Genomic DNA, 22091 nt, shown 5'->3' on the forward strand with positions numbered 1-22091 from the left:
CCATGCTCCAGGCAGGAGCTTTTCTCCTCTGTGTGGCCACTGTGATCCCAGGGAAGGTGGAGAGGACGGTAGGAAGGTGTTTCAGCTGGATAGGAAAGGCCTGTTCAGCCACTGTTTGGCTTGCTCTGTGGGAATGCCTTATATCAAAAGAAGTTGGCATGTAGGAGTCGAGGAGGTGAAACAGGCTCAGGGTTGGTGAAATCCTCAGCTCTTTGTTGCCAGAGGTGTTGGAATGGCCAGGAGTGACTATGTGGTGAAATTCACTGTGGCACCAGATGTCTTCTTAGTAGACTTCAAGTCCCTAATCTAAAACAAAAATGCCATAGTTCTTATGGAATCAGTGTTAAGATTACTTTTGACAGGAAGGTAAAAGCAACGTGCTTTTACAGCTGTCAGACTTGTGAACAGCTGAACCAAGTAAATCACCTTACCTTTTCACTCTTATTCTCATGTCCTCTCAAGGCCCCTCTCCCCAACCCCAAAACATCCCCCAAAACCCCAAAGCAGTTGCTGGTAAACGTCAGCTTTGAGGAGTGAAGGCTAAAAAAGAGCATTGGCTGCGTGTAGTTGTATACAGTGCCGCCTGACCCACCTATAGTATGCATCTCTTCGCTTAAATAATATCTCACTGTTTTATGTCATTGTGTTTAATTCTGTTTTGCTCACTGGGGAAAACAGCTGAAGGCTTTGAAAAAGGCTTGGGAGCAATTTTATTCTTCATCACCTTGTCAGGGTGTAAAGTGAGCCTACATTTCTATGGTGCCATTAGTTTGCAGAGCTCCCCAAGGTATTTCTAAGTTGTTTTGGCTTCTCCAGCTGTGGTTGAGCATTGTTTCAAGCAGCGGTGCAGGGCGGTGGTCTGCCCATTGGAACGTGGAAGCTGTTCCCCCATGTGCAGCGCAGGAGGGTAAGGACAGGGAGGGAATAATGCAAAATCCTGTTGAAGCTGCAGGGAGAATCTGGATAGGCAGAATGCAATTGAATTTAGAAATGGAGCGGTTAATAATGAGAACCTAGCTGGAGCGGACACACGTACTACAGGAAAGATAGCATTTCTCTTAGGCAGTTTGTAGTTCTTGCATCCGAATAAGAATACTTGGAGGGTGGAAGTGGTCCATCACATCGTGTTCAGGCACATGTTTGTTGGAAAAAAAGAGATGAGAGTATTTTTAACTTGCATCCAGTTATCTGAAATGTAGCAATTTCTTTGCACTCTTGTTCTATCTGTATACTAACTTGGCCTGAATCAGTTTGGTTTAACCAGGTAAAATGCGTGTATCTGAAAGGATCAGATTACAAAACCAACCAAAAAAAAATCACTGGAAAAACATTGATTAAGCAGTAGTGGGGAAGATCATAGAATTCTAGAATGGTTTGGGTCGGAGAGGACTGTAATATCATCCAGTTCCAACCCCCTGCCATGGGCAGGGACACCTCTCACTAAATCATGTAGCCCAAGGCTCCATCCAGCCTGGCCTTGAACACTGCCAGGGATGGAGCATTTACCACTTCTTTGGGCAACCCATTCCAGTGCTTCACCACCCTCACAGTAAAGAACTTCCTCCTTATATCTAACCTGAACTTCCCCTGTTTCAGTTTGAACCCATCACCCCTTGTCCTACCACTACAGTCCCTAATGAAGAGTCCCTCCCCAGCATCCTTGTAGGCCCCCTTCAGACACTGCAAGGCTGCTATGAGGTCTCCACTCAGCTTCTCTTCTCCAGGCTGAACAGCCCCAACTCTCTCAGCCTGTCTTCGTGTGGGAGGTGCTCCAGCCCTCTTATCATCCTCGTGGCCTCCTCTGGACTCGCTCCAATAGCTCCATGTCCTTCTTATGTTGAGGACACCAGAACTGTACGCATTACTCCAAGTGAGGTCTCACGAGAGCAGAGTAGAGGGGCAGGATCACCTCCTTTGACCTGCTGGTCACGCTCCTTTTGATGCAGCCCAGGATACGGTTGGCTTTCTGGGCTGTGAGTGCACACTGCCGGCTCATGTTAAGCTTCTCATCAACCAACACCCAGAATGCTGGTCTGTTCAAAGAGGTATTTATTTTCTGGGTGCAGGTCAGATGTAAAATATGTTAATGAGTTCTAGAAGTGAGGAGATTTATAATTGGAAACTTGGGGATAGATATGTACATTCTTGGACTTTACTAGAGACTTGTATGTCTTCCAAACTCATATATTTTAGGTTAAAAATAAATGTTACTGCATATATCCTTTTCTATACATTAGTTATATTTAAACTAGGTGTTCAATAAAACAAATATATCCAGGCTTTTTTCATCTTAGCTTCAGATCAAGAACGGCAGATTATCTTAGCTAGACAAAAAATGGAACAGCAGCCAGATACTGTGCAGTGCCAAGCTGCCATATGTAGTTATTGTGGCTTTGTCTGCTAGAACATAGAAGGTAAAGAGTCATCAGTCCTTTTCATGTTCAGAATAAAAAGCACATTTTAAGTTGATTTTTAGATAGGCTTTTTTCCCTAGCATAGAAACCCTCTGCAAAGGGATCTTGTGACTTACGCAGGCACTAATTACAGTCAGAAAATTGAAGGGCCTGAGAGTCATCCAGCACTGAACTTTGTGAAATGGTCATAATTATTACATAAAAGCATGCTGAAGATGAGCAAGCTTATTGCACAAAATTCAGAGACAAAGCAACAAAGAGAGATGCTGCAATAAATCATGTTTTTTCTATTTTGCCAGATAACTCTGTGCTGCTGGTAGGAGCCAGGGTAGGACACTACCCTAGGTAGCAATAGAACAACGTTTTATTTAGATGAGATGGGATTTGATGTGTAGTTTTCCCAATTTCTATAGGATCTACATAAGTTCTCGATAATATAGATAATCAGTAGATAATATATTACTCTCTTGGTGCTTTATGTGTTTGCTTTCTCTCCTGCCCATCATTCTTGTTTTGTCTCCTGTTTGGTTGGGTTTGTTTTGATCTGTTGTTTTTATTGCTCAGAGGAAACGATGAGTAAAAGAGAAATATTTGATGCTGGTTTGAAGTTTGTGTCATCACCTTTGGTGGGACCAAAGCCATTTTCTGTCACATCTGTAACAAAGCTCTGTGTGGCAGGCTGCTTCCTTTGTTTATAAGAACTCTTGAGGGATCTGAATCGTAATACCTGGGTAGTAATAGTGCTAATAGTGAGGGGTTTTTTCATAGTGGAATCTAACTTTTTGCTACAGCAGGGTGATCTTTATTCAGAAGAGAGTATTGGGTAGGTTGTGAGCACTTACTTTTGTGGAAGGTTGTACACCCTTATAGATGCAGAATTTGTGTAGTCCCCAAAAAACCTGTTTTTTCCTAGACTAACGTCTATTTAGAATAGCCTTTTTTTTTTAGGCGTATCTAGTTATTAGGACCTGTACTAAGACTGAGAAATTTGTTCCATCAAGCAAATTAGGATTTTCAAATTTCATGTATTATGCAGGATTATAGAGCCTGCTGATATGGTGAGTTACCATGGAAACGGAGACATGCAGCTCAAAAGGTACGTGCTGGGGGGCCACACAAGCAGAAAAGTACCTTTTTACATATTAAAATAAGCTGCCACATGGAGTTAGGAGAATGCTTTGTACTTGTTCTTAGAGTCTGTTTCTATGAAAACATGAAATGGTATTTTATAACTTGGCCAAAAACTAGTGGGTTGTTTTTTCTCATAAAGGAGAAAAAGAGAAAATGCTTTATAAAAATAAAATTGGAGTGCATAGAATGAATCACACTTTGTATATTTTTGTACTTTCTGGATGAGTTCAAAGGTGGGGCACAAAAGATTACTTCTACCCCCTAGGAACTCAAGGCGTAGGTGACTTTCTGTCTGCTAGCGTGGAGCCTTTTTGTCGTGATGGATCTGGACTTTGATATGTGACCTGGCATTTGGTACAGTGAAATACTTCCAGAGAGCAACAAATCTGGTGACCAGTGAATGAAAAGATAAATTTGAAAGCTTCGAAACTGGCAGTATTGTCCCATTTGCTATGGAAGGGCATGGTTGTGTCAGAAGCCAGGATGGGATGTCCTGGGAGATGTGCCTGGTTCTGCAAGCACAAAGTGATCAACCTCCAAACACCTCTGGGAAGTGATTTGCTTATTTATAGTAACTTCAGCTTTAATTGCAGGTAGGGTTGTAATTAGGTGCCTACAGTCACAGATGTGCCTGGAGATTTAAGAAACCACAAGTGAGGCGTAAACAAGCCTTCAGAAGTGGTCTGGTTGTTGCCCCCTTGGTCTGATGTTTGTTCAGTCATTCCCTTGACTTCCAGGTTTTGCTTGGATGCAAGGCTGGGATATGCTTAGCTGTTCTGCAGCTATGGAAGCAGTAAGGAGACAGGGAATTATCTTGGCTGCAGTCCTTTGGTAGATGAACATATCCTAAAGGGCTTAGTGGGCTGTCAGGGTCCCGGCCTCCTCACTTACCCAGCTCCACAGGCTTGGGCTGTGCATGCAGGGGGGCAACAAGCTGTTACCTCGGTGTGAGAAGGGACTGCGGGGAAAGCGGGGTCATATCCGGATACATTGGAATCAGGCTACATTGGTAGTCTTTAAATTACCATCTGCTGGCCATTCATTTACAGGACCAAGATGAATTTAATGGTCAGCCTCCTCTGTTGAACAAACCAGCCATCATCACAGCTGGCACTAAGAACCATTATAGCCGCTGCCATTGACCACCTTGTACTCTAAAATCAAGGGGTTTTCTTCCTAAAGAAGAGAAAGTGTTTAGCTGGCATGTTTCAGGAGCACTACTTCTGTCGAGATAGATTAGGTGATGTGTTTGATCTATGGTAGAGCGATAGCTGGCTGTTCCGTGCTGTCTCCATACCTCTCAATGAGGTTTTGTGTTCAGAGGAGCCGTGCAACCGCATGGTGACTGATTCAGCAGTTTGCTCCCAGCTGGTCTGTGGCTGCAGCGGCAGAAGCTGAAATGCACTTACGCAGATGAAAACTCTGTAGGTCAGATGTTTGAAGCTAGCAAATTGTAGGAGAGAATGTGCTTTGTTTGCAAGTGACTTGTTGGCTTAAGCTATTTGGGTTTTGAAATGAAAGTGGTGACCATCTTTTTTTGCATATGTGGTATTGAGAATGGAAAGCTGTCGTAGCTGCTTGGGCTGAACTTTGAATTTCATCCATTGCTTATTGATGTGTTCATGTTTATGGTGCAGTGGAATATGAAATGTTTTTGACATATCCCATGTTATTCTAAGCAAAAGGTAAATACTTCTAAGAAGGTAGATCTTTTGTGTTTGTTGTTTGCTTGTGAACGGGTGTTGCTGCAATTACTAAATATCACTTGAACTCTTCCTGGTTGCTAAAAGTAACTTAAGGTCTGACTAGAATTTCCTCGATCAGAATTGCAATCTCAAGACATTTTCTTTTTGATTATGTAGTGGAATCATTGTCAGCTTACTTCAGAGTGTCAAGTGTGAGATGATTCCTTATTTCTTCAACATGCTTAATGTTTGGAATGATCCTCTTCTGTTACTCGGGTTGAAAAGCCCTAGCCATGATGTGTACCCTTTGGGTTAAACTTAGTACAAACACAGAACAAAGAGAAAAATAATTTCTATTCCATGATTTGAAATTGTACATGTAATACAGAATTTTCCATTCAAATGCAGGCCTGTAGGTTTCCTGCTACATCATAGAAGAAGTAAAATTCCATTTCATTTCAGTGTAATGTATTAGGCCTTAGTGAAAATGATGCCTTCAATATCACATGCTCAGAATATTAGCAATGTTTATGATTTAAAGTGCCTGTTTCGTCTACTGAAACACAGAGCAGGAACCAGTAGGTGCTTGAGTGTAGCTGTAAAGTGACCATTTTGTAAGATAATGTGCCACGATGATTTTCCTTTGGCAGAATAGACTGCTGTTGGTTAGCCTCATCACTTGAGAGGGAAATATTTCATAGAATCCCAGACTGGTTTGGGTTGGAAGGGACCTTAAAGCTCACCCAGCTCCAACCCCCTGCCACGGGCAGGGGCACCTTCCACTAGAGCAGGTTGCTCCAAGCCCCTGTGTCCAACCTGGCCTTGAACACTGCCAGGGATGGGGCAGCCACAGCTTCTCTGGGCACCCTGTGCCAGCTCCTCAGCACCCTCACAGGGAAGAATGTCTTCCTAATATGTAATTTAAATCTCCCCTCTTTCAGTTTAAGGCCATTCTCCCTTGTCCTATCCCTACATACCCCTGTATAACATCCCCCTCCAGCATTTTTATAGGCTCTCTTTAAATATTGGAAGACTGTTTCAAGGTCTCCCATGAGTCTTTTCTTCTCCAGGCTGAACCAGCCCAGCTCTCTCAGCCTGTCTCCATAGGAGAGATGCTCCAGCTCTTTGATCATCTTCGTGGCCTCCTCTAGTCCATGTCCTTCCTACGTGGGGACCCCAGAATTGAATACAGTACTCCAGGTGGGGTCTCAATGAGAGCAGAGTAGAGGGGCAGGATCACCTCCCTTGACCTTCTGGTCATGCTCCTTTTGAAGCAGCCCCGCACACGGTTTCTGGGCTGCGAGCACACACTGAAGCCAGCTCATGTTCAGTTTCTCATCAACCAACACACCCGAGTCCTTCTCCCCAGGGCTGCTGTCAGTGCAGTCTCCACTCAGTGCATAGTTCTGCTCAGGTTTGCCTCAGCCCATGTGCAGGACCTTGCACTTGTCCTTGTTGAACTTCATGAGGTTGGCATTGGCACATCTCTCCAGCCTGTCCAGGTCCCTCTGGATCCCATGTCTTCCCTCCAGCGTGTCAACCACACCACAAACTTGGTGTTGTTGGCAAACTTGCTGAGGGCGCACTCAATCCCGCTGTCCATGTTGCTGACAAAGATGTTAACAGTTTCACCAGTGGGAGGATATTTTATGTCAAATTATTTTTTCTTCAAGCCATCTCTCTGAACATACAGGAAACTTTCATATACTTTCAACTCACAAGACATGTTATACATCCTCTGAGAACTTTGGCCATTCCTGCTAGCTGGCTTCCTCTGGCACCTGGGGTTTGGTCACCCTGGCAGTAGGGCAGAAAACGCCTCATGTGGCATTTCATGAGAGCTGCATACAACCTGTTCAACAATTTGTTCATATAAAATCAACGTTAAAAGATGTAACTGGGTTGAAGTCTTTAGTAAGCTGTGAAGTAATATTGGGAGTGGATTATTTTGGGGGGAATAGAGTAGTAAAATTGCTCTGCAGTAGTGGGTAGGAGATAGTTAAATCTTTTACAGCCGCCTTTGAATAGCATCTGGGCGAAATCCTTTATCTCAAGCCTCATTATATTAGATAATGACCAGGAAGCATCACTATGTGTATTACCAGGTGATTAGTTTAGTATTATTCCTAGAATCATCATTGTTCCTTCATTACCATGGTTTTTTAATAAAGCATTTATTGCATAAATGTTTTGGGTTGTGTTGCTCAGAGTAACTGAAATCTCTTTTTGATTACTCGTACATATTTAAAAAAGATAATTACTAAAATAGCCAAGATCAATGTGTTTTTCTTTTAAAGGCAGCTAAGGAGGGTGGTACAGGTTAGGCTGTAGTTGTTTGTGTTTCTGGAGTTTGGACAAATTTTGGGCAAGTTACAGATACAAAACTCTGATGCTGGAAATTTATGGCTATTTACAAATATTTTACTTACAAAAATATTTGTAACAGGAAACAGAGAATTTTCCTTCTCTGAGTTTTATTTTCCCTCATATACTGTGCAGAGCAAGCGTCTTACTAAGTTTTCCAGGTTCTCCAAGACCTAATAGTTAAATGTTTTTATGTCAATTACTATTGACAGGAAGTCAGTTTGAACAGCATTGGAAAATGGAAGTAGTTGGCAGAACTGGCTAATTTAACTGAATTTCCTTTTGCTAAAAATATCTCTAAAAGAAGCTCTCCTTTTGGGACACAATGAATGCTTGTTTGACTGTAGTTGAGAATTGATGGTGACTCTTGTCCCTTAACCAAAAGGGCTTAAAAAATATGAATAACCTTTTGAAACATATTTAGCTTCCTCTGTAGTGTGTGTGATTATGCTCATGTCTGCCCAGAGTTTACATACATGCTTAACTTGATGTATGTGAGTAACCCCATCAGCTTGAATGATCTGCAGTAGACTGAAAAGTTCTGTAGAGCTGCTCATGTGAAGTTGAGCATTTAAACTGTATACATGTTGGTAGGATTATGGAGTTCTGTGTGTTGTTGCCCTGTTGAGTTTTGTCATTAATGGGTGAAATGGAAAGATTTTAGTCCTGCAAACTGAAAGCATGCAATATCAGATATGTATTCTCATTTATATTGCATACAAATATGTTAAAATTAATTTTAGGTAGGTTGCAATGGCAAATATTGAAAATCATAAAATGCTAGAAATAGGATGAGTTTCATATAGTTGTTTAGGTCCTGTGCTGCCTCTGTGTTACGGTACAATAACACCATACTGTACTTGCAGGACAGCCCAGAACAGTTGTTTCACAGATTTGGCCATTCTGGGGGTAAGTCAGCACTATTTAGCTAGGGAGACTTCTTGCTTGGACTTCTTCCACTTGTGGAAGTTGGTGATGTGTGGCGGCTGATGGTCTTGTAGAAGAGAAAGGATTGTCTCGTGAATTACCATTCTGCCCTGGCTCTTGTACTTGCTGGGACTTTTTTCTCCTGAAATAAAACAGAGAGGGGAAGAAGGGTTGCAGGCATGCCAAGAGTAATTTGTGTTGAGACACAGACGTTGCTCATGGCAGAGGAGTTTACTGGTTCATGGAGTAACTGGGTGAAACCCGGCAGGTACCTGCTGAGTGGTGGGACTTCCGCTATTGGGAATTTCAGCCCTGGTGAGCAGGCTGGGGAAAAGAGAGATGCTGGTGTCTTAGGGGTGTCTTGGACTCTGAAGAGGTGAGGCATTTTCTTTGATGTGATTCCCCTGCATTAACTGTTGTTGTGTTTCATCTGATAAAGGTCTCATCATAAGCTTTTTCTTTTTATAAGTGCTAGTTGTAGTCATTCTAGGTATTAGAGAATTTAGATAGAAAGAAAAAGGCTAAACCTTCTCAAGCTATTTTAAATACCTTTTGCAGTCTCAAACAGTAATCAAAATCCTCAGTAAAGAGATGAAAATGACATAGCTGCAGTACATTTAACTGTTAGCCTTCTGTCAGTGAATAGGGAGTGTATTTTGAAGGCCTGCTGCCCTGCGAGCTTGGCTCCAGTTTCAGTGTGTTAGGAAATCACGGCTGCCTGTGGCTTGCCTGCAAGTTACTGCCTCCTAACATCTTTAACCGTGAGGCCATGTTGAAGTCTCTGGTCATGACCCTTTGTATTGCTCTCAATTTTCTTTATATAAAACCCTAACCCTAACTCCCCCCACAAACCCCCTCACTCCCCCCTCCTCCCCCCCCCCGCCTTTTTTTAGGTGCAATTAAAGTAATTGCTAACGAAGACAGTGAAATGCATGCAGATTATTTGGAGCATGTGCACTACCGAGCTGCTTTCAGCAGTACTAATCTCCAGCCGTCTTGTCTTTCGGAGGCTCTTTCAAAACCTCCTTCAGCTGCTGTGCACATCAGAAATGAAACAAATCTCTTGGTGGGTCCTAAATTTGATTACACTGAAAGCTCATGAGAGCAGCAGCCCTTCAAGTATTTTGCACTTTAGGGGCTTGATGTGGAGCAGTAGCTATCTGGCACTGCTACATTGGCTGGGTTTTCTGTGTGTTATCAGGATGTAGAAACTGTGTTCTGGATTCTTTGTGTTACCTTTCATACTGAAAACAAGTTGTCAGGCGTTTCAGGCTTTAGTCAGCTGCGTTTTTGCGTTTAGAGTCACTACGTTTTCTATTGCTGAAGTTTTTACGAGCATGCAGATTACACAGTGCTGAGAACAAGTTTTCAAATATAATGTAGTGAGGTTAGTAATCTTGAGGATAGGTCAGGTTAATGGATGGTGTGAAAGCTGGGTGGGAATCTCAAGGATGCAGTAAGGACCTGGCTTGTGCTGCTTTAGAGAACCAAGCGTTGGAGAAAACATCCAAGTTAAAAGCTGTTGTTGCTTGCTGCTGCTAACAAGTCGCCATGGTCCTTCACAGCAGAGTTGTCCAGAACACAGTAATTGGAGGCAGTAGGGGTTCTGATGCCATGGGTTTTGTAGCACATGCTTTGTGACACTGCAGCAATAATGAATCCGGGTGAAGGACTGGAAGCCACCTCCTGGGCGAGGTTCTCTTTTGAGCTTTGTTACTAACCAGCTTGATTTGCAGCTGAGGTAAAGTGGCTTGCCCTTTTCACTATCCTTAAATAGATTTTCTTCACTTGTTTTTTTCAATGTGCACAAATATACTGAGCAAAGTCTGCTCCTCTGTGTTCTCTGAGCGCATGTTTATACTTGAAGGCAAGTGTACATAGCATAACTGTGCAATTAAAAATAGTTGAGTTTTGCTGGAAAAATGATTCTATCTCTAGTACTTGCTGATGGTTTAAGTATGCAAATTATTATTTAATTGATTTTGATGATGCGCTTTATGAACTTGTGCAGAAGCTGGAATGCTGGGACAGTGGCACAGCTCCTGTGGAGGTTTTAAGGGTATTTTAACATAGCTCAGGTGGTTGGGGAAAGAGGGTATTCTTCTGAGATACAAACTTCCTTCATCAGGGAATGCCGCATAACAAATGAAAGCTGGTTCTAGGCTGAAAGGTGAACTAAGATGGAGACATGAAATTATTGTTCCTATTCATTAACCATTTATTTTCTTCCACAAAGATACATTCAGAAACCTCTCCAGAGTATTCAAAGTGGTGAAGGTCTCGGGCATGTTGTGTTTTGAATTGAAACATGAAGCAAAGCTACTTTCTATGATATGTGATGATTTTGTAAAAATGTAAAGGGGGCTCTATAGGTTTCAGACATCTGTTCACTTATTAGGCTGCATTATAGTCATTGAGGGGGAAAAATTCAAGATACTGTCTAAAGATATGTTGTATCCTGCTCTCATGAGAAATTCCTTCATAATTTTGCTTTTCTTGAAGCATAATATATTATTTCTTCTGAGGTTTCAGTTGACTTTTTGATAGGTTTATTTTAAAAACTCTCATGTTTGCATCTTCAAAGCAGTGAAGCTGGTGGCAACATTCTGCTCCACTTTAAAAGTAGAGCTGTGTGGTTCAGAGCTGGCCAGGAGGGAGATCTGGAGGCGAAGTGTTCGTGTTACAGTTGCATATTAGATTTCATTGTAGATCGAACTGAGACTCTTTGGTGCTGAAAGAATAAGCCTGTACAGGTTTGTTTGAAGAGGCAGGCACTTAAAATTACTGCAGATCTTTATTGACTGATTTGGCATGAGGGGGGAGATTATTCCTGTTGAGAACCAGAGTGTTATGCTGAGAACTAGCTAAGATGTAAGATGGTGACTCAAATGTAGTACTGAAAGCAGTGTTATGTTTAAGAACTGTAACGTTTCTTTGCTAATGTGTACTAATTAGTGTAGCTCTTCTACCACAGTGAGTCCTCTGAGCTATGTGTGTAGTATTTTTGTTTTAGCACTGGGTTTTTCATTTACAGTTGAAGAAAAGGACAAATCATTAACCTGGGTTAGCGAGCACAGCCTTGATGTAGAAACATTCAGCGTTTAACTGGAAGTTGTTTTGTATTTACACTAACTTTGGTTTCTCTTCTGTCTATGTTCCAGAAATATTAATACGGAGCATTTGACCACCTAATCTCTAGAGGTGAATCTCTTGATACCAGGATTAGGAAAGAGTGCCTTCAGAACCAATATGTAGCAAATGGGTATCGCACCTCCGAAGCTCCTCCCTTGGTTCAGCGCTTGCATGTTTTAAGGATCCTTGTTGCTTCAGCAGTCAATTATTCTTGTGAACTTCAGAAACGGATTTCATGTGGTGCTTGCTAAACGTTGAGTCACCATGAGTAGTAATCTAGGAAAAGAAAAGGACTGTAAAGAGAAGGATCCAAAAGTCCCATCGTCAAAAGAAAGGGAGAAGGAGGCCAAAGCCTCTGGAGGATTTGGGAAGGACAGCAAAGAAAAGGAGCCTAAGACCAAAGGGAAAGATGCCAAAGATGGAAAGAAGGACTCCAGTAGCACGCAGCCTGGGGTAGCTTTTTCAGTGGACAATACGATAAAAAGACCTAATCCAGCCACAGGTACCCGCAAAAAATCCAGCAATGCTGAAGTGATCAAAGAGCTAAATAAATGCCGGGAAGAGAATTCAATGCGCTTGGACTTATCCAAGAGGTCTATACACATGCTTCCATCAGCTATCAAAGAGCTAACGCAGTTAACAGAACTTTATTTATACAGTAACAAACTGCAGTCCCTCCCGGCAGAGGTGGGCTGTCTTGTGAACCTGGTGACACTGGCGCTGAGTGAAAACTCACTCACCAGTTTGCCTGACTCTCTTGATAACTTGAAGAAGCTGCGCATGCTTGACCTGCGGCATAACAAACTTAGAGAAATCCCTTCAGTGGTGTACAGGCTAAGCTCTCTCGCCACTCTTTATCTACGCTTTAATCGTATAACTACTGTGGAAAAGGATATCAAAAACTTGTCAAAGCTCACCATGCTTAGCATACGAGAGAACAAAATCAAGCAACTACCTGCTGAAATTGGTAAGCGATTACGGTGACTGAAAGTTCAATTCTGTGCTTATGTTCGGGTTGCAATTCAGTGATGTATGCATAAACTGCCACTTCTCCAGCTGCCCTTCTTCGTTTAAAGCTTCATGAAATTATGCTCTTGATCATATTGCAATGTTAGCTTATACTGAGAGTAATCAATACCTTGGATATTTTTCTTAAAAACATGCCCTTTTTCTTCATCCATCATCTTAAAATCACATGTATCTTGTTTTCATCTTTGCCTTGTGCTTTCACATATTGTGTCTTCAGAGCCCAGATGGTTTAACAAGTACAAAAAAAAAAGATACAGGGGCATATTTCATTTTAAGATTTCTTTATAAATCATTTGTGAACTGTTGCAAGTTATAAACACATTATGGGCATGTTACAGAGGGGTGTGACCATGGTAATACAAGGTAGAATAGGTAGCTACATGCTATTACCGTGAGCGAGCTGTTGGATGCTGTAGCAGTTAATAATGTAGGTTAATGATTCGTGAAAGCCTCTACCTTTTCTAAGTCATGAATATATTAATACACACACTCTTAATATAAAGTGACCAAATGTTGTATGCATGGCTGATGATTCTTATGACTTTTTAATGAATATTTGTTTTTCTAAACTTTGTTACGAAGGTTTGCGAGATGGTGAAATAGTATGAAAGTGGCTTATTAATTGAAATAGGTTATTACAAGAAAAACTGCTGGAATAGCTGTATATCAAGAACTCAAGTTGTTCCTAATAGGTTCTGCTTCATGGAAAACATCTCTTTATCACGCTGTTCTCAAGCAATATTTGGATAATGTATGTGCCTCATAAAAGGGCGATTCGTCACTGTGTTTTTCCTATGTATCACCAGTTTTTTAAATGCAAGCATAGCTTAGTCCCTTTAGGGAAAGGGGCATCATAAAACTTAATGCAGTTAACTGCTTCAACTTTCTTCGAGTGTGGAAAAAAACCTTGTAAAAGCCCTTGTAACACTGTGAGTAATAATTCCTGTGCCCTGTTTTTAAAAGCTGATGCAGGGCTTTTTCCTGTTAACCAAGCCAGTGCGTGAGTATGTGAAGTGTTACAAGTTGGCCTCTGTGCTCACTAATTTTGCAGAGCTTGGGAAATGCTCTTGCTTGGATCCCTAATAGATCTTTACAAGCCAGCAGTGTTTGCTTCTTTTTCCTGCTCGTTGATATGAAAAGAAACATAGCATGTTCCTGGTGGCAGGAACTCCTGGGCACGTCTGAAACTGCTAATCATGGTACCAGCAATGACACACTCTCGGCTGTTGGTCTGAGTCTTTGGCTCCCTGTAGCAGCTGTTAGAGAGGATTCTGCTATAGCCACAGAAACACCATTTTGCTAGGCAAAATTTAAATGGTTAATGTGGTATGTTTTCTGATCAACACGGTCTTTGTGTTGGCATGTGCATCTCGGCAATCCTGGGGATTTCCCCTGAGGGAACTGAGGAATTACAATTTTGACCAGTTCTGTCAGTTCAGTTTAAGTCCAACAGCCTCGTTGAATCTTCTACTAATCAAAGAATCATCCTGGAAACCATGGGGCTGATGTCTGCAAAAAAAAAACCCCAACATGCCACGTGTTTCTACATATGTTGAAGAAATTGTGGCTGATTTAGCTGCCTGAGCTGTTTTACACAGTTGTCAGTACTTTACCTGGGTCTGTTTGTGGCTCAGTTTTTAAATGGAATCTAGCAAAGAGTCAGTTTGGTGTTTGCTTTTAGAAACTTTTTGTAGGTGTTTTTGACACTGCAGACATCATTGTTGCTGCTGGAGCATCTTTCTTTCTTAACCATTTTGTTTGTTGAATTCGTATGGTTAAGTTTACATTAAAGTGTGTAATTTCTCTATGTGTTCACAATAGTCTTGAAAGAGGTCATGTCTAACAGCTTTATGGAGAAATTTAGTAGATATATGCATAATGAAGGATTATATGTGATTTGCTTCTGTGTTATTCTTGTCTTGATACACATACAGGCAGTGTTCTCAGTTCTCTATCAAACCCTAGCTTGAGAACATTAACTACTTTACTTCTGTCTTTGTATCCAGCAGTTAGTTGTGCCTTTATTTGTACTGTGATAATGCCCGTGTTCCTTGTTACGGATCAGCACCTCATTGTGGAAGGCATTTTAGAAGCACAAATGCAAGATGACTGTCACGCCTAGAGGAATTTTTGAGGGGAAATCACAATGTTCAACAGCATCCTGTTTTACTCAAAGTAAATTTCTCTAACTAGGTTGCCTGCAATTGCATCAGTTGAAGAATAAATTAATTAAAGGATTTCTAAGTTCAAGTAACACAAATAATTTTAACTGCCAAGACTTACAGAACAGGCGTTGGAAAACCTTTTCCTCTAGTAGTAAAAACAGACAGTAGTTTCACTTTGGTAATTGATTTCTACTCAACTCACTTTCATCTATTTTTGTTGTCTACAAAGATGAAATGTTTGAGTTGGAAACACAGCTGAAAAATGAAACTGCTGAGAAATGTATTTCTTACTTTCCAATGGAATTTCTCTGTTTCTTTAAACATTTGTTATTTCTCTACGTTTCACATGCGCACTTTAGAGCAAACTTGTCTTTTAAGTCCCGATAATTTTAATCCTTGGTCTGTTTATAACACAGTTTCTAAATACCATGTACAAGCAAATACTCTTATCAGCTTGTAAACAACACAGAAATTTTTGTTGCTGCAAAGCGGGAAGTAAAATAAGGCCATTATCTTTTATAAAGCAATATCATGCGGAGCATTTCAAATTCTTGTTAAAAATACCCCATTGTTCCGGGGCCTAAGGCTCACATATCTCATGGTAAGCTAGTGTGCTTGTTCATATGTTTAAAAATCCAATGCTCGTGTAACCCACTGACTTGTCCAGCAAGGAAGAGGCTTGCAGCAGTTAGCTGCGATGTGTTCACGTCCCTCATCTGGTGTGCAGCTATGCGAAGAATCCTGGGTTTCTTTACTTTGTCTTTTGGGGGTAGATGTGCTACAAAAGGTTGCCCTGGACAAAACGAGAATTAAACCCCCAGACTTCAGCTTGAAAGGTGGGATGTTGCCTCTGTTCCCTCAAAGAGCCACAGTCAAGTGTGATGGAATAAAAGTCTTAGCCTGGTGCTGGAGACTTGTGATGGCTTTTGCTACCACTGAATACAAAATACCAGTTCTGTGTAATTATAAAAAGGCTTTCCAACTTTAGGACCTTGCCGTTTTAAAATGAAGGTTCACCTGATTTGTAAGCAATAATCCCATTTAAAGATTCCTGGAAAAGCAATTAGTCTCCAGCCTTAGAAAATAAACTTTATTTTCCTTCTGCTCTCATTGAAAGAAATTGAAAGTGGGCTCTGGAGTCTTAAGTGCTCTGATATTTGAGACCTTTCTTCCAACACCCAGCATGGCTATGACTAGTTCATTTTTGTGCCAGTGATGTTTCACTGTTCTTAGGTGCAGCAGTTTCCCTCTGTTGCTTACATTTGCTCTCCCACTCCGTGTGCCAACAGCAGGCATATCTTCTCCCAGCCATTACTCAGACCCCAATTTTTAATCTTGCATGAAATCTCCATTCCTTCTGTCACCCCGCTCTCCATTTTCTGTGTTGTCTTATGTTTTGTGTGCTGAGCATGCTTGGTTAGTTTGAATATACCATTCCAGATGAGAGTTTCTCTCTTTGTGCTGGAGATAATTCTCTCTGTGCATCTGGATCATAATGGAACTGTTAGACTTATCATACAAACTCTCTTGTGACCACCTAAGAGACTTGCACTCTGTCTTCTGTGTTCTCCCTCTCCACTAGAAGTCAACCCTGAGATCCTGGTAGAAATGTACTCTTTTTTACACTACTAAATTTCATAGTTTCCATTATTTTTAGTTACCTGTTTTGTCCAATGCCTCTAGCTTGCTAGGTAGCCCTTGCTTTCTAAATCATTGCTGAAGACACTGTACAAGATTTGTCTTGAAGTGGATTCTTAGGAGTCCTGGAGAGGTAACCTCCATCCAAGCTGATATTTTACTTTCAGTCCTGATATATCTATAGCAAGTTGTAGTCAATTTTTTGGATATCTCTACATCATCTACTAGTCACCCAAGTCTCCTCGTTATTTTCTGCATGCTACTGCATGAGATATCTTCATGCAATCTAGGTTGACTAGACTGAATAAACTAAATCTTCTGTATTTTTGGAGAAAACTGTTAACTCTCTATGACAAACATTTTAAATTTCGGTGATATTTTTTCAAATCACTTTTTATTTGTCTGTTTTCAAGCCTTTTACTTTCATGCCTTTTGTTAATGTTTCCTGCAAATGACTCTGAGGTCATCAGAATCTCCCCTTGTTATTTCTTAAATCTTGAATTTATAGCCTTGAATCCTGTAGTAGCGTTCCTTGCTTGATGGATGACATGTAGAAACTACACTACTGGTCATGTGATTTCCAAATACGTTTCTACAAATGCTTATCTAAAGCATCCACTGCTCACTGTGCATGCAACAGTATTGTTAGAAATAGCTTCCTTTTAGGGAAACCTGAAACTAACTCTAAAACATTTCTTAAAAGCTTGAGTGAAGATGAAGCATTTAACAAAATGTTGTTTGCAGACCCCGTAGTTGGTCAGATTTTAAGTGGTCCTGGAAACTACATTAGAGGAACTGATCTGTTACAGTGGGTATGGTCTTGAGGAAAACCTAGAAGAGCCAAACCTACCAGCACTTTGCTGCTGGGAAGTAATCTAAAGTTTGGTTCTATTTTGGGCTTTAAACTGTCTTTAGTAGTTAAACAGCACAAACTTAAATGAGGTGACTACGCTGGGGGAAAAGTTGCTTTGCATTTAAAACAAAAGTTCTGGTGAGAAAGAGGAAGTGTTATTTTCTATAGTTTAGTAAACAGATGTGTGTGTTTCTGGTCTTTTTTCCCCTCAGAAAGCAGTACCTCTCATTCCCTTGCATCCAGTTGCTTTATCATAGGTTTCCTGTCGTTTCAATATTTAGAAGGCTTCTTAGTTTTAAATAGTAATTTACTCAACTGAACTCGCTCAGTAAGCCAAAAAAATGAAGAAAATATTATCTGTAATTTGGAAGAACATGCTTTTAGTAACTTGGCAAATCCAAGCTCCAGGTACCTAGCATATGATTTCTACTAGTCATTTATTAGACTTCTCTTAACCCTTTTCCAGCAACAACATACATATTGCTTCTACATTTCTAATGCAATTGAAACAATTTTAATAGACTGCATAGCAAGCTGAGGTCTTGATATGCATTGTTGTATTTCAAATATAAATGGATTTTTTTGAATAAGAGCTAAAAATACTTCAAAATCCATTTAGCTGAAAACATGTTCTGAGGTTTGGGTGTTTTATTTTCCCATGTTTACCCAAAAGCTCTGTTCAAGAGTAGCTGAATTAGGGAGAGTTTTCATGAAGTGGCTTTGCTGATGTGCAACAGCTTCATGAGATGTTGAAAAGGAGCAGTATCCACTCCCATCTTCCTAACTGCTCACTCCTGCGTCTCTCACCTGAGCCATTCCTTGGGGACCTGATTTATCTCACTAACCTAACAGAAAAATATTAGTGGTTTTGCTACTTTTGTTGTCTATTACTTTAGTTGAAATCAGTGAGGTTTCAGATAACACTTGAACTGGTGTAGAAGAAGGAGTGTGGGAGAGCATGAACTGGAACAGAGAGAGCAGGACTGCCACTTGTGCCCATACTGAGCTGTTAAATCAGCTTGCCTCGCTGCAGCTCACTTGTGAAGCCTCACAGGTAGGGTTGCTTACATGGTATAAATGCATGTGAAGTGCACTGCGAGTGGTTTGAAGAAGGATATCTGCAAAGAGCCATTGAAAATTCATCAGATTATATTTTCAGAATAATTTTTTTCCTCCCCTTTCCCCCTGTTTTCCATGTCTTGTTCCACAAAACCCTGTGTAACTTATTGGAGTCTGGGTAGCATCAGCTCAGCCCCACCTTCCTGAAGCAATTTTTTGTTATGAGGTAGTGAGAATTCATTGGTGCAAGTTTCTTGATGGCAAAGCTACTCTGTTTTGCTCTCGTGAACTTAGTCTTTCTTACCCATTGTATCCTACCTAACAGTGGTGATAAATTTTCAGAGTGGATCTTGCCCAGAATCCTGCTTCTGCCTGTAGCCCTAAGTAAACTGCATAAAACCAGGATAAGTGTATATATGAAGCTTAACCTGACTCCTTTTCCAGATCCAGCTGTTCTCATATCAGGGTCTCGTGCAGCTTGTCTCTTTAATACTTTTCAGTGGACTCCTCTTCCAAGCATTTGACCATTTTTCCCTTTATACTCCTGTAAATGCTTTGCATCCTTTAGCAAGGTCCACAAGTTTATTTTGAACGTTGATCTTAACTAAAAGGTCAATGTTTTGCAGATGTTGAATATATATACTTAGAAAGTGCAAAAGCAGAACTTACCTGTTCACTTGGCTCTTGAGTCTCTGGTGTCATCCGTGAAATAAAACCTTAACAGTAAGGTTTCCATGTGGAAGCTTTGCCAAAACACAATCTGGAGGGATAATTGTGGAACTGAGTTCACAAGGTGGACTCCAGCTTCATCACCGTATCTGGTAAATTGTCCATTCCACTGAGATCAAAAAGTTGAAGATTAGAATGGAAGAATGCAAATGCTTTGGTGAGTCAGACAGTCGGCACGAGAAGGATGAAAACCAGAGGAACTGTCTTGGGATGAGGCCAAGCAAACGCTTCAATGACTTAAGCAAGCCTTTTGCGTTTCTTGTATTGAGAGTTTTATTGCATTTCTCTATGTTGTGTTGAGGGAATTGTTCTGCACAATCAAGTTTAAGATATTTTCTTTGTGAAGACAAGGTTGCATCTTATACCCGTTTTGGGTTTTTTTTGTCATCATACACAGCTCAAATAGAAATAATATTGCCAACACAGTTGAAACTACATTTGCATAGTTTCTGCAAGTTTCTTAAGACTCCAAATATTGTGTTTTCTGTCTGTGAATGCAACTCTTATTCTGTGGAGAATCTGGTCAGGGCTGTTCTGCAAGGGAAATATTTTTAGATTGTAATTCAGGGAATCTGCCTACACCAGACTTGGAATGTCTCTGAGACTCTCTTCTGTTCTTCCCTTCCCCCATCTACCCAATATTTAGATCATTTGTGGTTTCTTCACTACTTTGAAACTTTTTTTCATAACACTTGCACCTGCTTGGTTTTTCAGTAGCACAGACAGCAAACCAGATGTGTGCAGCTGCATTAGTTCCTGTCTGCTCACTCCATGCTGAATATAGTGCATCCTTATTAAATGACATGTTAGTTGCAAAGCTTTTCAGTGATGCTCTGAATTTCATTTCCCCTTTTCTTTTTTTTTTTTTTTTTTAGCAGACCTGACAATATAGAGAGATATTTCATAACATTATTTGTATCTAAGAACCCCTTTTTCTGGTTCGGCAGTTTGAAGGAAACCAAGTTGTGTTCCTGGGCTTTGTAGGCAATCTAATGTCTGCAAACGTGGTGGCTGAGAATAATCTTATATTGTTGTATTCTAATGGGATAAAAGCATGAAGTTGTGAACAGAAGTGGAATAAATACAGGCATTCATATGTATGTGTTGCTCCCTAGAAGTCAGAGAAAATGACTGCTTATTTGATCCAGTTCTGGTTGCTTTCTTGAGCTGCAGGGAGGGTGAAGAACTTGATTTTGGCCAACTTTAGCTGTAGTGTCTGAGTTCTGATTCCTGTGAAAGCTCTTGTGGGGATGCACTTTGGTCTTGTCAGCTAGTCAAATTCCTCCTGATTACATTTTCTTCAGACTGGCTTTAGGATAATGGTTAAGTAGTCCTGCCTTTTTGATCTGCTTGCAGAGCTTATTGGGATGATGCCCCAAGTGTAATTCCAGTAAATACTGACAGCTTATTAGAAGTCCAGCTTTTTTTTTTCTTTTAAATACATCAGTGCTGCAGTTATTTTAACTGTTTGAATACCTTCATGACTGCTGAACAGAGTGAGATAATCACTTTCCTTAGGCTGCCCTTGCTAATGGTGGTTAGCCTTTATTGTTTGAGAGCAAGCACACTTGTTCCACACTCAAAATGGACAGCATCCAAGATGTGACGCCAGGTTGGGCTTCAGCAGGACCCCCTGGTCCTTCCCTGCAGAGCTGTTTCCTCACTGGCTAATGTGAGGCTGTGTACCACTTTCCAGGGTTAATCCATGCTAGGTGCAGGGCTTTGCCTTTGTCTTGGCACTTCATGAGGTTCCTGTTGGTTTATTCTACTGCCCACCTCGAATCCTGCCTCGAGCCCTTGCTAAGACACTTTCTTCTACACGTTTCACATGTTTAAAACGTTGTTTGAACATGTTTTTAATTTTATTTGTATTTGTTAGTTTCAGTTATAAGCAATAAACAAGTGTTTTGCTGTTGTGTCTTGTTGAAACTTGTTTTAGATGAGATTTTGAGTCTTTGCAGTTGAGCTCAGCTTCTGTGTTTTTGAGTGGTTCCCATGATTAAATCCTGTTGTGCATTCTGAACATCCTAAACATATTACTCTGCTTATTTTTTACTTATATGAATATTTCAATATTTCAATTGGTACATAAGTCACTTGTGGCCGTATTAAAATTGCATCCTTTCTACTAAGGAACTCTTCTGTGTAAGTTACAGTTGTGCAGTAATAATTCAAAATCATTCTGACTGCTAAACTGTTCTTTTGGGCAGTTGGTGATGACAGCAAGTTCAGCCTGTTACAGTGATGTACTCAAATCCTATAGAGAGGGAAAAGATCCTGAAACTGTAAAGGTGTTTTTCATTTTTTTCTAAAATCAGGACACTTATAGCATGGTTCGGGTTGGAAGGGAGCTTAAATATGATCTAGTTCAAAGAGTTTTATAGACAGTAAAATTTGTTTGCCATAGAGAACCTGGTGAGAGATGAATAGCTACCAGCATTAGTTGAACTGTTTGTAACTTGTTCCCAGCATTGCTGATTTCGGATAATTATTCTTTACAAATTAGCTTACAACCAGTGTTGTGACACAGCAGCCTGAAGCCCCACTAATATTTGCATTCTCCTCTTCCTTGTACTTTCCATAAGAGTGTTGATCCTCTTGCTGTGTCATCTGGCCCAGGATTTATCATGTCATGAAGGATTTCATAACTTTCAATCTGCTTAAGCATGGGCAGGCACGGAGTTAATCCAGTGGAAAACAGGCTATATTACAAATTGTGTTTGCCATCCAAGAGTGTTGCCTACTGAGTGAATTAGTGGTAGGAGACACTGAAGCCTCTTTGCTCTTGGCCTCTCTCCCTACATGACTGTTAATTTGTGTGTGCTTGTGTATTTTTTTTAATGAAGCTGTATTTGGTTTTTTATATGGCCCAGCAGAATTTTCAGAGTTATGTAAGTCAGGGCATGTACCTTGGCCCTCTTGTTATAACAGGCTTTCAAGATTGGCCATGTAATAGGACTGTAAT

At 40.7% G+C, this 22091-nt stretch overlaps 1 protein-coding gene across 6 annotated transcripts in view; it reads left to right on the forward strand.

Annotated features, from left to right (window-relative positions):
* Positions 1 to 22091, forward strand: part of SHOC2 (SHOC2 leucine rich repeat scaffold protein) — a 72101-nt gene that overhangs the window by 16740 nt on the left and 33270 nt on the right. For all 6 annotated transcript variants that reach the window (XM_030486278.1, XM_030486279.1, XM_030486276.1 and 3 more), the window contains exon 2: positions 11683 to 12620. In XM_030486278.1, the coding sequence (XP_030342138.1) occupies positions 11918 to 12620 (703 nt within the window). In that variant the 5' untranslated portion in view covers positions 11683 to 11917. The remainder of the gene's footprint in view (positions 1 to 11682; positions 12621 to 22091) is intronic.

This window comes from Strigops habroptila, chromosome 5 (genome assembly GCF_004027225.2).
Source record: "Strigops habroptila isolate Jane chromosome 5, bStrHab1.2.pri, whole genome shotgun sequence".
Classification (NCBI taxonomy): Eukaryota; Metazoa; Chordata; class Aves; order Psittaciformes; family Psittacidae; genus Strigops; species Strigops habroptila.